The 13413-nt window shown below is 35.8% G+C and overlaps 2 protein-coding genes across 2 annotated transcripts; both read left to right on the plus strand.

Annotated features, from left to right (window-relative positions):
* The first annotated feature begins 2249 nt into the window (after positions 1 to 2249).
* On the plus strand, positions 2250 to 3442 carry LOC105328479 (uncharacterized). Its single transcript, XM_011429374.4, has 2 exons — positions 2250 to 2569; positions 2695 to 3442. Exons 1-2 carry the CDS (start codon positions 2357 to 2359, stop codon positions 3067 to 3069), a joined length of 588 nt encoding a protein of 195 aa, XP_011427676.3. The 5' UTR covers positions 2250 to 2356; the 3' UTR covers positions 3070 to 3442.
* Positions 3443 to 8947: 5505 nt separating this feature from the next.
* On the plus strand, positions 8948 to 9993 carry LOC136276289 (cdc42 homolog). Its single transcript, XM_066087931.1, has 2 exons — positions 8948 to 9142; positions 9365 to 9993. Exons 1-2 carry the CDS (start codon positions 8948 to 8950, stop codon positions 9728 to 9730), a joined length of 561 nt encoding a protein of 186 aa, XP_065944003.1. The 3' UTR covers positions 9731 to 9993.
* Positions 9994 to 13413: the final 3420 nt, after the last annotated feature.

Genomic DNA, 13413 nt, shown 5'->3' on the forward strand with positions numbered 1-13413 from the left:
AGACAGAAAAAGGCTTTCATGTACAAGGTCTAAGCTGTGTCAATATTGTCCTATGCATAGGGACGTTCGTTGGACATCTATTTAATAGTGAAATAGACTTTGCGTTGTGGAATAAAGAATAATCCATGTCAGCTGTTTTAGGGTGATTTCCAATTCGCCGATTCGACGAGTTTTAGTACGGAAGAATTTAATCGTGATTTTAAAATTTTAATTTAAAATTCAATTTTTTTCAATACTTTAAAATCCATTAAAGAACAACTACGTCTACTTCACACTTTAGGAAAAGCCTGATCTATGTTATCAAGTGTCATAAGAACTAAACTGACCACTTCAGGTGAACGGCTAGGGTCTCTGAGTGCGGGACTCTAAATCTTTAGTCTAAATATTTCAAAAGCTTCTTAACAGGTGAGATACTGTTTTCCTTTCAGCACTTGTCCGATCTTAAACAGGATTGCACCAAGGGTTCTGGCCAATTTCAGACGTTCTCCTCTCCTTGAAACAGTGCAGCGTTTCCCTTCATGATTCGGCATATCCTGACAGCATTGCTGCAATTCCGCACATTCCTCTCCATTTCCAACTATTTGTTTTGATTTTACTTTATCATTGTATCAATAAAACAGTAGGTAAACTCTCCAAGCGTCTGAGTGACCTCAGGTTGCATTCCTCTGGTCATCATTGCGGTTGGAGTGAGTGCGGTCACTCAATATTTAAGTGGTCACACCAAGACATATCATGGCTGGGTAGATAATTGTTAGGACACCTTTCCTATCGCGTGCTAATCTGTTTGTTTTTGGTCAGTTTTATGAACTGAAACATTTAGAAATTTAAGACACTTTGAAATTGCATAATGGTATAATTGGGGAAGTCCCCTATTCCATATTTCGTCTCTTATCATGAAATAGCCCTCTAACTTCCTGAACAAGCCCGAATATTTCACGATGGAATGGCAAACATAACGCTTCCCCTGATACATCTACTTCTGCCCCATTTTCGCCTTTACTAAAGGCCCTCTTCGGACAATTAATCCTTCTCTAATACTTCTCAAATAAGGAATTATCTTCAAACGAACAGATATCAAACATCCTATTTTTATATTTAAAAAAAAATCCGTCATTAATAAGGATACACCAAAAATCAAAATCAAAGGAAATCGAGCATCTTTGGTGCAAATTCCTTAGTTAACCTTAAGCAAACCCTCGATCTACCTAGCTCTCTTGTAATATTACAAAACGTGTTTGTATCTTAACTCTTTAGATTAAAGAATTCTTAGAATAAAATTGTTGGGAAGGGGGGGGGGTGGGCTATCCAATATTTTGATTATAGATATTTAATGTTAATTTTGCTTATTTCACTACACATTTTATATGCTCCTCCATAAAGTTTGGGGGGGGGGGATAAGTGATTAAAAATATATATTTTTTAAAATCAATCCATATGAGCTCAAGACATTTTCTTTATTTTTACCAGCACATTATTTAAATATTTAACCAAAATCATACTTAAGTTTGGACCAGAACACATTACCAGAGTTCACTCGTAGAACTGGGTGCGTTGTCAAAATGCACCGGGAAAAGAGGTGAAACTAATGAGTAGTATATAAATCAACAGCGATAAAAAAGATAAAAAATTTACATAACATCCTACAGTTCAAGTGTCCAGTATGGAAAAGCTTGCGGACAAAGCCATCAAATCTATCTTCGTACTTTGGTAACAATAACGGGGGCTCGGTGCTGTGTTCTATGCCTATAGATTAGCTTTGTTTTGAGCGCTCAACTTTCCTCTGTATCTATTATTTGGGGGTGACGGCGGTACTTTTGACTATAGAACTGTATCTTTGCACTTACGTCTGATGTTGATCCTAACAAAACGATCAAAAAGTTAAATCTTGCTGCGTTACATATGTCAGTACGCGAATAGATTAAAACACCATAAATCTCCCCAAAAAGAAGTGGGATGTATTTATCTGTAGGACTGACACAGTTTAGTCCTACAAAACAGCGGATTATATTTCTCCAGCCGACTGATGATAATCGGAGGAACACCTCTCGATCTTTTTTTCTTTTATTTAGTTATCATCTGCGGCATAAAATAGTTTTGAATATACTAAAGATAAACCGGGCTTTGTCATTTTAATGTCTTACGTACACACGGCGGAGTAAACAACCTACCCGAGCAAGGTCACGGGTGCCTAATCACCGAACCCGACAGAAATCGTCATGCGTCTTTTCTAAGCACGATTCCTATTGGTCACAAATTCGTGCCTCTTCACTATATAAATTTACTTATGTGAAAGTTACGAAATTATAACGTGTTCTTGAGATTTGTGTCGGCAGCTTTCTTTTTTTGCTCTCTTGAGATGAAAACAATGGTGAACTCTGGCAAGGGACAGATGCTCCGCTGTGTGATGTTGGGGGACGGGATGGTTGGGAAGACCTCCCTCGTTCACTCGTTCCTTGGGTATACCTTGTCCCCTACCTACACCGCTACCGTGTTTATGGATAATTACAGTACTCACCTGAGTTTGGCAGGTGTCAAACATCGCCTTCAAATTACGGATCTCTCCATTGAGGTAAGCATACTCAGAAAATATATCAAACATTTTATGTTCTCAGCACATTTTGATAATAAACTATTGTTATGAAGTACATCAAAAATATTAGACGTTATAATATTGTTAATTTATTAATTTTGCAGGAGGACCTTCACGTGAGACCAAATTGTCAGTCTAGTAACTTAGTAACAGTCGTCTGCTACAGTGTGGTCGACAAGGATTCGTTCCACAACGTCAGATCGTTCTGGTTACCTATGGTTCGAAACATCAACCCTCAACTCCCAATCGTGCTGGTGGCCACACACTCAGACCTGAGGTGTGAGAACAACCTTAACCATGTCAGCGAAGAGGAGGGCCGCAATCTGTGTAACGAACTCAATGCCTCGGCCTTTGTGGAATGTTCAGCTGTTCAGAAGACAGGAATCACCAAAATGTTCGAGATTGTTGCCGGACTTTCTCTGCGACTCAGTGTGAGGGACAAGAAATCTAAAACCAGTCAAAGGAAACACGTCCGGTGAAGCCCAATCTTCTGACAGTATAGCTTCTTTCTGTCCAAAGCTGCCAAAGCTTTTATCACTGCAGGACCAATGTCTCCTCACGTTGGACTAACTGTAACGGTGTAGACCTCATTGTATTCTCATTGTGTACACGCAGCCATCGTTCTGTGTTCGCCTGACGTTGTACCCGTCATGAGAGGGAGTTCTGTGAGCCTGGAGAATACTCACAGAAATGACAGTATCCGTCGTTTTTACTGATGTGCAATATTATTGTCATTGATGAAGCTTGATTTATAATCCACATCCTTGATTATGTTAATCATGATTACGGTTATGTTTAGTTGGTGCATTCAAATTGTTATATTTTGATATATAAAATCATTTTTATCTTTAACTTTTCTTGACTTACTAGTAATTCTTTTACAAAAGATCGGTTGAAAGGACTTTTTAGATGTGATATGGTTGAAGTAAATGTTACAAAACGGTTCATAAATATATAATTTATTATAGCAAAATGCCTTGTCGTGTTACGCCTGCCATAAATTTCCCTTTTTGATTGTTCCAGTTCATGTATATGACTAGAGGACCTAATACAGCTAGTACAGTACTAGTGCCGTATGGTGAACCAAACCGTTATGGTTTGATTATTGAGGCAAAAACAACTCAAATGCTGAATTGTTATTCAGCATCATTTATTAAATCTTTCTACATGGATGTATATAAGGGTATTACAGGACACATTGCCTTTATATACATATATTTCTTTGCCTGTGATAACACTACGTATCGATTTTGTACTATATAACCCATAATACAAATGACGCCAAATGGAGGTGCCAGTGGGGTTTGCTTATTTATATTTTAATATTTAATCGTACGATGGCTTAAAATTATATAAATATAAGTAATAAGGAATCATTCTTTGAATATTATGAGGTGGTAATTTCGGTCGGGGCGTGATCAAATCTATCATAAAGCCCTTCGGGCTTTATTGGATTTGATCACGCCCCGACCGAAATTATCACCTCATAATACTCAAAGAATGATTCCTTATTCCTTATGTACTTGCAGACAGAATTTGTTCAACATAATATCTCAAGAACACATAAAATATAAAATGCATTCAATATTTTATCTAAAGATGAAATGACAAATGTACATGTTTTTTTTATCATTATTAATTTTAAACTTTAACATTTTAGTATTGACCAATTACACGAAACCTCAATTAAAACTAGGATTTCATTCATACAAGTATAGGTTGTAGTAGAAACTGACCATTAACGGTCAAAATTAACAAAATAATAAGTACGACCCTCGCCAGACTCTGTCCACGTGAGGCAATCACGTGAGTACAGGGAAGCCAATGTACAAAGTCTAAGGATAGAACCATTCCATCTCTCAGCAACCGTTCTATTAACTTTGGGCTTTACTTCCAAGGCCGTTGGCATTACTGCTACTTGTTTGTGCCAGTGAACAGTGGCCAAACCAGGAGAAAAACACAGCAGGTGTTGGAATGTCATCGGTTCACCAGGGTTGACTCTAGATTCCTGCTGGCCCCTGAGTTGCAGCGCAGTAGGTTTACAGGGGTAATACGACATTTGACTTCTGTCACGTACATCTACTGTTTGTTAAGGCGACGATGAGAGCTGAAATCGATTTGATCTTCATTATTGTGACTAAGTAGTTCAAACGCAGAAAAATAAAGCATCGTAAAAATCAAGCACTTGCAACAGTTAATTTAATGGCCGAGTCAGCAGACGGAGAAAACATGTTTGGTTGTTGAATTGAAACTAATGATGGAGCAAATGTATGCTCTGACCTTGATTGAATTAATAAATGATGAATTAAATATATCGTTACTGCGTTAGTCGTACATCTTACTGCATTTACTGTATGGCATGCAACATATGTTTCTAATGACATCAATGTAATTAAAACATTTAGAGTGTCTAGAAAGGAACATAATTTGTAACTAATATCATTTAATTCATAAAAGTACTCGTCATGCCAGCTCTTGATAAAGATATGTATTAATTAAAGACAAACTTGAATTAATTTAGTATACCAATCGAAGTTCGCCTTAAACCAGGCAAGATGTAAATGTCATCCTTTGTTACGCTCCAGTCTGTTGTAATTCAATTTCTTCCAATGATCACGGAGTCACTGTGTCAATTCGCCCGATAATTAAATTCTAGGACGAATGTAAGTTTATTTTAATGGTGAATGGAAGAGTGCATATCAATTAAACTCATATTTTTTTTACTAAGGCGGGTGCGCAAATTTATCATCAATGAGTTTATGTTATTAGATTCAAGCTCGTCATATTTTTAATTGAATGATTAGAGATCCATCTTATTTAGATAGAACGGGATGTCTAATGATATCATTCAATTTATCCGTCAATGACATGCCCTTATTAATTCTGTCAAGGGAAATAGAAATAGGGCATTCTCAATTCATAAAAGTACTTGCTGGAAAAATAGCTTTAATGATATTTTAAGGAGAGTATAGGAAATCAAATCTATTAGATTTACAGATCAATTCCTAGCATTCGGTAAAAGGATTTTTTGATTTTTTTTTCGCAGAAATTTGCTACCAGATTTTGGTATTGGTTAAATTGGAAATTCCATGCCTCTCCTCAGTTTCTACGTCTGGTAAAGTCTGAGTCAAAAGATGTGACGGAAAACTCCTACAATTTGACCAAAACAAGTCTGGGAATTCGTTCGACTTTACTACATATCTACTTCTGTGCAAATACGTTCCCTTTTTGATTTATTAATTTATGAATGAAGGATTGGGAAAGCATGAATGAAATTTGCGATCGTAGTAATCCAAATGTTTGATGATCACTTATATTATCAATAGTAGCACAGTCTTCCAGTGAAGGGCCCCGTCGGTAACAGATTGTTCCGAGTGTTGACTTTGTATTTATCGTGTATTCCCTTTTGCTTCTTGTGGCGCCCCACATTGTGGACTTATCTTGGTCTACAATGGGGCCGTCTTTTTTAACATGTATATCTTTCTGATTTAGGGTCTGCCACAAGATGTACATTAAACCTCTCCATTGTGTAACCTAACCATTCTGAGAACCCGGTGAAAGGCACACTGTATTTGGTTTGTATTTTAGCCGTCTCTATTCTATTTGCCTTGGATCTTTGGATGCCACTTTTTTAAATAGAAAATAGGTAACGGATGGAGATCATTTCAACAAGAAAGCAAGGTGTGGTAGCCCTAAAAAAGGTTCAAAGATATATACTATGTTACAATCAATCGATTTGATATCTATCACTCAGATAAGAGACTTGGATTTCCGGAACAGAGTTAGTCATCGGGTAGTTTTCTTTTTATTAAAATCACGGTGGCCCACACAATGACATTTTATTTTTTTCATTTTTATTTTATTACTATATGAATGGGTGCCTGAAATCATTTTGAAACATCCGGCATTAAAAGTCTGAAAAATGTCTTGGCAGCTAATTCCATTTAGATTGAAATAAGTATATATAGTGTTCCATTTAAATTGAAAAAGTATCATATTTTTTACTATAACATCTTAAAAAATAGAAATTCATCAGCTTTTATTGTTTTTTATTATATTCTACTACTAATTAAGGTACTCTGCAGTTGTTCGTCCGTGACAGAGACTGATACACTTCCCGATCCACTGATTACTGTGATATACACAGTTGTCTCGCCTGCTTGGAGCGAGCGGACCTTTCTCTTTGATAGTGACAGACGCGTACGATATAATCTTCATTGCATTCTGCCTGTTCTCTTCAAAGGCACTCTTCATAGTCTGTTATATACAATACACACTTTGATGCATTCAAAACTGGGTATTTAACCGATACTTGAGATGCATGTGTTGAATACACATTTTAACCCCACACAAACAAACTCATTTAAAGAGTTATGAAAGTGGAACCTGTCAATAACAAATGCCAGTTAGTGGTTTGCCGCGAGAGACAGCAAGCGGAGTCCCAAAACCGCAAGTCGTTTCTGTCTTCTACCACGAGATAGAAACTGTAGAAGTTAGAACTCATCGCACTAGGGTCGGCTCTTGAGAACTCGTGTTTTTAGTACAAAAGATGAAGGCGCTGAATGTGTTTTAAATGAACGGAATGATTGTCTGCACTTTTTTATCTATTGCTCTGCATTGACTGTCTTAAAAAGACGCTAATCTAGTACGCTATGAACTTATGATGAAGCAATTTAAAGTCATTCTATTTCATATAAAGATCTGTTTTGTGGTGTACGAATTAAATATTTTGCTCTTGTCAGAACTATTTTTCATTTTCTAAATGGATCATGATGTTCATTAGGATCAGAAAAGTACACGTATGTGGCATTTCACATGTACATGGGATGTGTTTATCACGTCTATATATAGCAGTAAATCACTACGACTACTTGGCACAGATTATGGTTATACAATATCGATTTTAAATGATATTAAGTAATATAAAAACTTATAATAGCACATTCATGGCCACAATGAGCTATATAGGTAATTGACTTGTCACTCGATTAAAGCCAAATGTGTGCAGATATGTGACGCAACAACTAAGAGAAAAGTACTTGTACTTTTATGTAATAATAGAATATGTAGAAAGTAAAATATAGAAAATAATGTACTCATGTAAGAAACCCTCTGAAGCAATAAAAAAAAGTATGATTTACTCTGAAATACTTACTTAACTCAGCTATCGGTAGCAATAAGCTATGAAAATTTCCAGTAATTGTCAAATTAAATTAAATAAAAAAAGGTTTAGATAAAAAAAAAAATGGGAAATTTGCATTTGTTCAAAACCTGAAAAATTACTAACAACACGGACACATGCAGGTGTCAATACATGATGCGTCTGGGTGGGGGGGGGGGGGGAGGGGGGGGGGTAGCAATGGAAACGCTGGATGACATGCAGTTCTCCCGCTCGTCACCGCGGCTGATCAGACAGAGACAGGTAGATATTGATCAGTGAAGGTTAAGTTTGATGTTACGTCCTCCTTGTGGCACGCCAGAGATTCCTTTATCAAAATCATATTTCCGTATATAGACAACAAATCGAAATACAAACAGGGAAACCCTACCGTCGAAGCAATTTATCTGTAGTGTAAGTAGGCAGTGCATTTTTTGACACTCACATTTCTTCCTTTTCTCTAATTGTTTAATATTAAACAACGAAAATTAGAGGGAAACTTTTTGTCTACACAATAGATGATTTATTATGTTAAACAGATAAGGCAATTTGGCTGAACGCTAGCGGAAAGGTGACGGATATGGTCCAGGGTCATCATGTTCTCTTGTCAAAATTTTTAATGGTTTTTACGTGTCATTTAACGGGAAGGAATCCTCTGTCTGTCACTCAACATGGCTCTCGGGGATTCAATTGACCATTCAATTATAACCATGGATTAAGAATATATGTGTTCAGAAATTATAAACAGATTGTAATGTATTCTCTTGGCCAGGTTAATCAGTTCTAACCGGCCCAGGTATTCTACACGGCTTACCTGGTTCATGCAACAGGTGTTGTACTTCTTTCTTATATATGCATAAAGACAATAATCATAATACATGTATATACATTATATACGTTAAACGGAGGGCCAAAATATTCGGAATGGGGGTGCAAACTATGCAGTTTGCAATGACGTTATGCTTCGAATTTGCAATTGCAGTTCTAGGGGGTAACTATCATTTTAAAAGTGAACTTATAAACAATCAAAAGGCAAGCAGGGGATAGAAATTTGATACACCCCCGGTGAAGTTAAAAGAAAAGAGTTAAAACAATAGTCGACACACCAGGAGGTATTCAATGTCTATATATTCCCAGTTCTCGGCTGTTCGGTAATCATTTAACTTCCATCATTCACCAGCCCCCGGTCCAGAATCGCCATGGTTGTATCTGATTTGTCCATCTGCTGCTCGGTCGTGGGGGATGGGATGGTCGGCAAGTCCAGCCTGATTCAGTCCTTTGTCCATCAGGAGCCCCCTTCTGGATATTTGGCCACGGTCGTGGAGAACTACGATGCTTTGATGTCAGTCTACGGTGACAATTATCTGGTCAGCATCACAGACTTTGGGGGTGAGGTAGGGTATTGAGTCTTCTGCTGTAACATTAAAAAAACAATATTTGTATTTGTAACTCAAACAGATGTACAATTATATGAATTTATATATATATATGTTTTTATGGTACTTAATTTACTTTGCAAAATTTAATAATTATGAATTTTACATTGATATTTGCACTGATATGAGTGGTATAATCATAATAATTGAAATTATAAACACAATCGTTTTATTTTACAGCATACCAATGCCTTTCTGAAGTCACCAAACAACAAAGCGGTATTTGTGGTCTGTTACAGCGTGGTGGATCGTGAATCGTTCAGAAATGTCAGAGAATTCTGGATACCTTCCATCAAGAATCTCAAAAAGAAACATGACATTGTCCTCGTGGCTACCCATGTAGATATCAGAGAATCCAAAGATGTGGATCACGTGACCTTTGATGAAGGATTCGATTTATGCAGAGAAGTTAATGGACATACTTTCATTGAATGCTCAGCTGCCGATAGGATTCGAACCAAACAGGTTTTCGAGAGTGTAGTATCCTCAGCCCTGGCGAAAAAGAAAACAAGATTCAGTGTTCTTCGGAAATTCATTGGACGATGACATTGCGAGAAATTAAGTAAGTTTCGGCCCTGAAACTGTTGTTGCAATCGTTGGTGCAAGCGTTCGTGTGACGCAGAGCTGATAACATTATCATCATGTAGCATGGACTGGCCCACGTGGTACAGCAAGATCAAACATATGACGCTTACATGCAGAAATAGACAAATTATCTGATGTATCAAAGTCATGTGGTATATAGAGTTTAATTAACAATCTATGTACAATATATTTTACAAAAATAAAAACTCTATAGCGAAACAATGTTTCAAGGGTTTGTTTTAAAGTGTCTGATTAATTACTACTAGTATATGTCAAGTGACAGTTTCATCTTTTTCTGTAAATGTTTATCTATTACGTTACATTCTAATCAATGTGTAAATAAAAATGAAGTAGAGGTCTGCATTTCCGGAAAACAGATAGTTTAGTGTGTTAAGTTTATCAAGTTGAGACGCAATAATTTATATCTGTATCATCTAACTTTTTAATATGATTTCACATGACCAGTTGTTCAACAATTTCACAAGCCGTGGCGAAAAGCCCTTATCTTGCGGTATTTGTTAGATAAGTAATAGTGAATATAATATGGTTTCAAAGTCTCAGCAATCGTTTGTAATTGACGGTCACAGCTTCATTATACAGTATGAATATTAATTTTGATTGAATGCTTGATAGCCCGATTCTGCATCGTAAAAAATGTCCTCAAACTCTTTTGCATTCTACCCATTCAAAACGACACGTTTGATGTTGTTATCCAATAGAAATCCTTGAAAGTTGATCCAGAGATGCGTGTCCTCCTCTGTTTAATAATACCTATAATGCCTGTTAATGAAACTACGTTCATAGCGCTAGCTTAATCCAAAAATAATTGCATGGATCTATATCAACCTAAAATATAATATAGTATTGATGCCAAAAATAGGGTAGAAATGGAATTGATGAATAATTAACACTCACGTGAACAATGCACACGTGAATTCCTTTTTCTGTAATATCATATCAGTTCGTAGTATGCGCTAAATTTGTCAAAGGATCGAGAAAAAATAAGGTATTTTAATTAAAAATGAGGATACTTAATTTATATGTTTGCTTTGACATGAAATTGAGACATAACATCGATACATAGAGATACATGGAGAGAAATTGAAAGTTTGCCAGTCAACCAACGGTCTTCTTAAATTACAAAGACACAACAGGATTTGTGAGGGAGAGGTGCCCCCATTTTGCACCCTGTGAAGGTCTCCCACCGCGGAATTGCTTTGTTAACTAGGAGAACTGAAATTTGAATACAAGGAAGTTCATTTTGAATTTTGCCCTCGATTGACTAAAGTAACTCTTGAATTAAAAAGGACGCTTGTCCTTTCTGTGTCATGCATTTGCTAATTAATACTAAAGTTAGTTAAAACTAAGAGTGGGACAAGCCTTTGATGGTTTTTGACGACGTTAAAATAATTTTTTTTTTCAAAAATTCTGATTCTATTGTTGTATTACATGTATATATATATTCTGAATTACCATGGTGGGCTTGAATGCAAAATCTAAAATATTGCAGTTTCCTTATTGTTAATTTTACATATTGCCCGGTAAATTCAGAATTACGTTAATTTCTTCGATCTCATTTAATGTTAAATATTGTTCTACCAGAAAATATCCATAGATCAGGTTCCAATCAATTATTTAAGACACACTTTCGCTTCGAAAATCCCCTTGAAATTTTCAAATGAGGAACGCAACCTATTTTTAAATTTTAATGATAAAAATAGTTCTTCGTTATAATCTATCTCAGGTGTTGGCTGTATATGAATGTATTAAGGTTCCTTGTGTTTCCTGCTGGCGAAATAGTTTTTCTTCATCATCAAAGACTGTCACGTTTAAAGAGTTAACGGTCATTTAGAAAAAGAGCAAGTTTCCGCTAATTCTGTCATATCAGCAGCGTTAAGTAGCATTAAGAAAGGTCCCACTCTCTAATTGTCTAGCCAGGAGATTAAGACTAAAGGTTAAATTTATCATTTTATAAAACAATTGTCAAATATAAAACCAACATTAAGAAGAACCTTTTGACTGATCTATTTTTGGTTATATACAAGATTGTGTTAATCGTTAGAATTGGCAGGCTTTTTTGTCAGTGTTCTTTCATCATTAAATTCATATTACGAAAGATTAGTCTGCAAATGCAGGAAATAAGCGTTCTTTTACAAGAGTATACCTTTGTTCCTAATACCAGCTACCTGAAATAAACACCAGATTCCACTGCGAATTTCTTAACACTAATGGTTTCTGCACTTGAAAAGTAAATGTTGGACGGTTTAGAAAGATAATGTATAATTGCATTACTTAACACTTTCTTTAGATGTAAAATAAGATTGTTTTGAACTCAAATGAAATCGTGTGGGAGAGTGTAGATAGAGTCTGCAGCATGTCTGCGAGTCCCAGCGCCTGTTTCTGCACCAGGCGACTGTAGATAATAACAAAGGGGATTTGTGTGAAGAAAGAGAAACAGATAGTGGAAAAGAAAAGAGAAAAAAATGGGTCCAGTTGTTTCATTCATAAATCCATCGTATGATTTCGGGAATTCCGTTGCTGATAACTGAGAAATAAACATGACGAAGAGGTTCGATAGGGTTATCTCGATGGCCCCCTTACGTACAAGATTTCTTGATACTGAGAAAATGTGTACATGAATATTCTGATATTTCACAGAAATGGGGTGTAATATTGACAATTTAATGTGCAAACAAGCTTTAAGTTTTATCAAGGTCTTTTGATAATCAATAGTTTGTTTCAACGATTATTTTTAAAAATATGTCGATGATTCGGATGTTAAATCCGTGACTTGCTATCAATATAACCAGTAAATTCGCCCGCCAAATGATATTGACTTTGTGCATAACCCGGGAACCTGACTCTCAGCTTTATTGTCCTACTTGTAGAAATCCTATTTTATGGTCTATTTTGGAATCAAACTGAAAAACATCATTCATCGGACAAAACTGTTAGTCATACGTCATTAGGTGGACAGTGAAATTGTCTGTAGACACCACGCCTCAAAATTGTTTTTTTCTGTAACGTATACTTGAATATACATGACTTTATTTTAAAAACAAAACAAAGGGTACTCTATGTAACTAAATATTAACAATTTTTGAAGATTAACCAACAAAAATATTATTAATAATTTAATCTTTGTGTCATTGTACTGCTCTAAATTTTACGATTGGAGTAAATTAACATTTAAAAGTTGTTTTTTTCTTCGAATCGATGCCTGACAATAAATATGCAAGGGTACATTTTATGTGCACATTTTTCAAAAACAGAAACACCTGTACAGGTAAACGGTGCACTGAGTTTGTTTACCTGAGTGATAAATTAGGTAACACAGACTGTGGATTCCCCGAAAACAGATCTTGACCCGTTTTCTTAATTTTCTAGATAATCGGTCGATAAAGAAGTTTGACAACAGTAAACGAAAATAAATTCATATCTGCTATGCATGCACGTACAATATCATTTCAGATTTTGGGGGTACTGTGCATGAATATAAAACTATAAAGAAAATTATATGATGCCCGTGTAGAAACATCTATAAAAACTTAATAATAATCGTGTATTTTTCTATATATTTAAACCTGCATAAATCCCCAAGGTTTGAATCATATCATATATATTTTTCATTACGAGACTTACAA

The sequence above is a fragment of the Magallana gigas genome, chromosome 6 (assembly GCF_963853765.1).
Source record: "Magallana gigas chromosome 6, xbMagGiga1.1, whole genome shotgun sequence".
Classification (NCBI taxonomy): Eukaryota; Metazoa; Mollusca; class Bivalvia; order Ostreida; family Ostreidae; genus Magallana; species Magallana gigas.

Coding starts and splice junctions, on each gene's coding strand:
- LOC136276289 (XM_066087931.1), top strand. CDS start 8,948: ATGGTTGTATCTGATTTGTCCATCTGCTGCTCGGTCGTGGGGGATGGG. Junction 9,143..9,364: donor TCACAGACTTTGGGGGTGAG/GTAGGGTATTGA, acceptor TTTATTTTACAG/CATACCAATGCCTTTCTGAA.
- LOC105328479 (XM_011429374.4), top strand. CDS start 2,357: ATGAAAACAATGGTGAACTCTGGCAAGGGACAGATGCTCCGCTGTGTG. Junction 2,570..2,694: donor TTACGGATCTCTCCATTGAG/GTAAGCATACTC, acceptor TTAATTTTGCAG/GAGGACCTTCACGTGAGACC.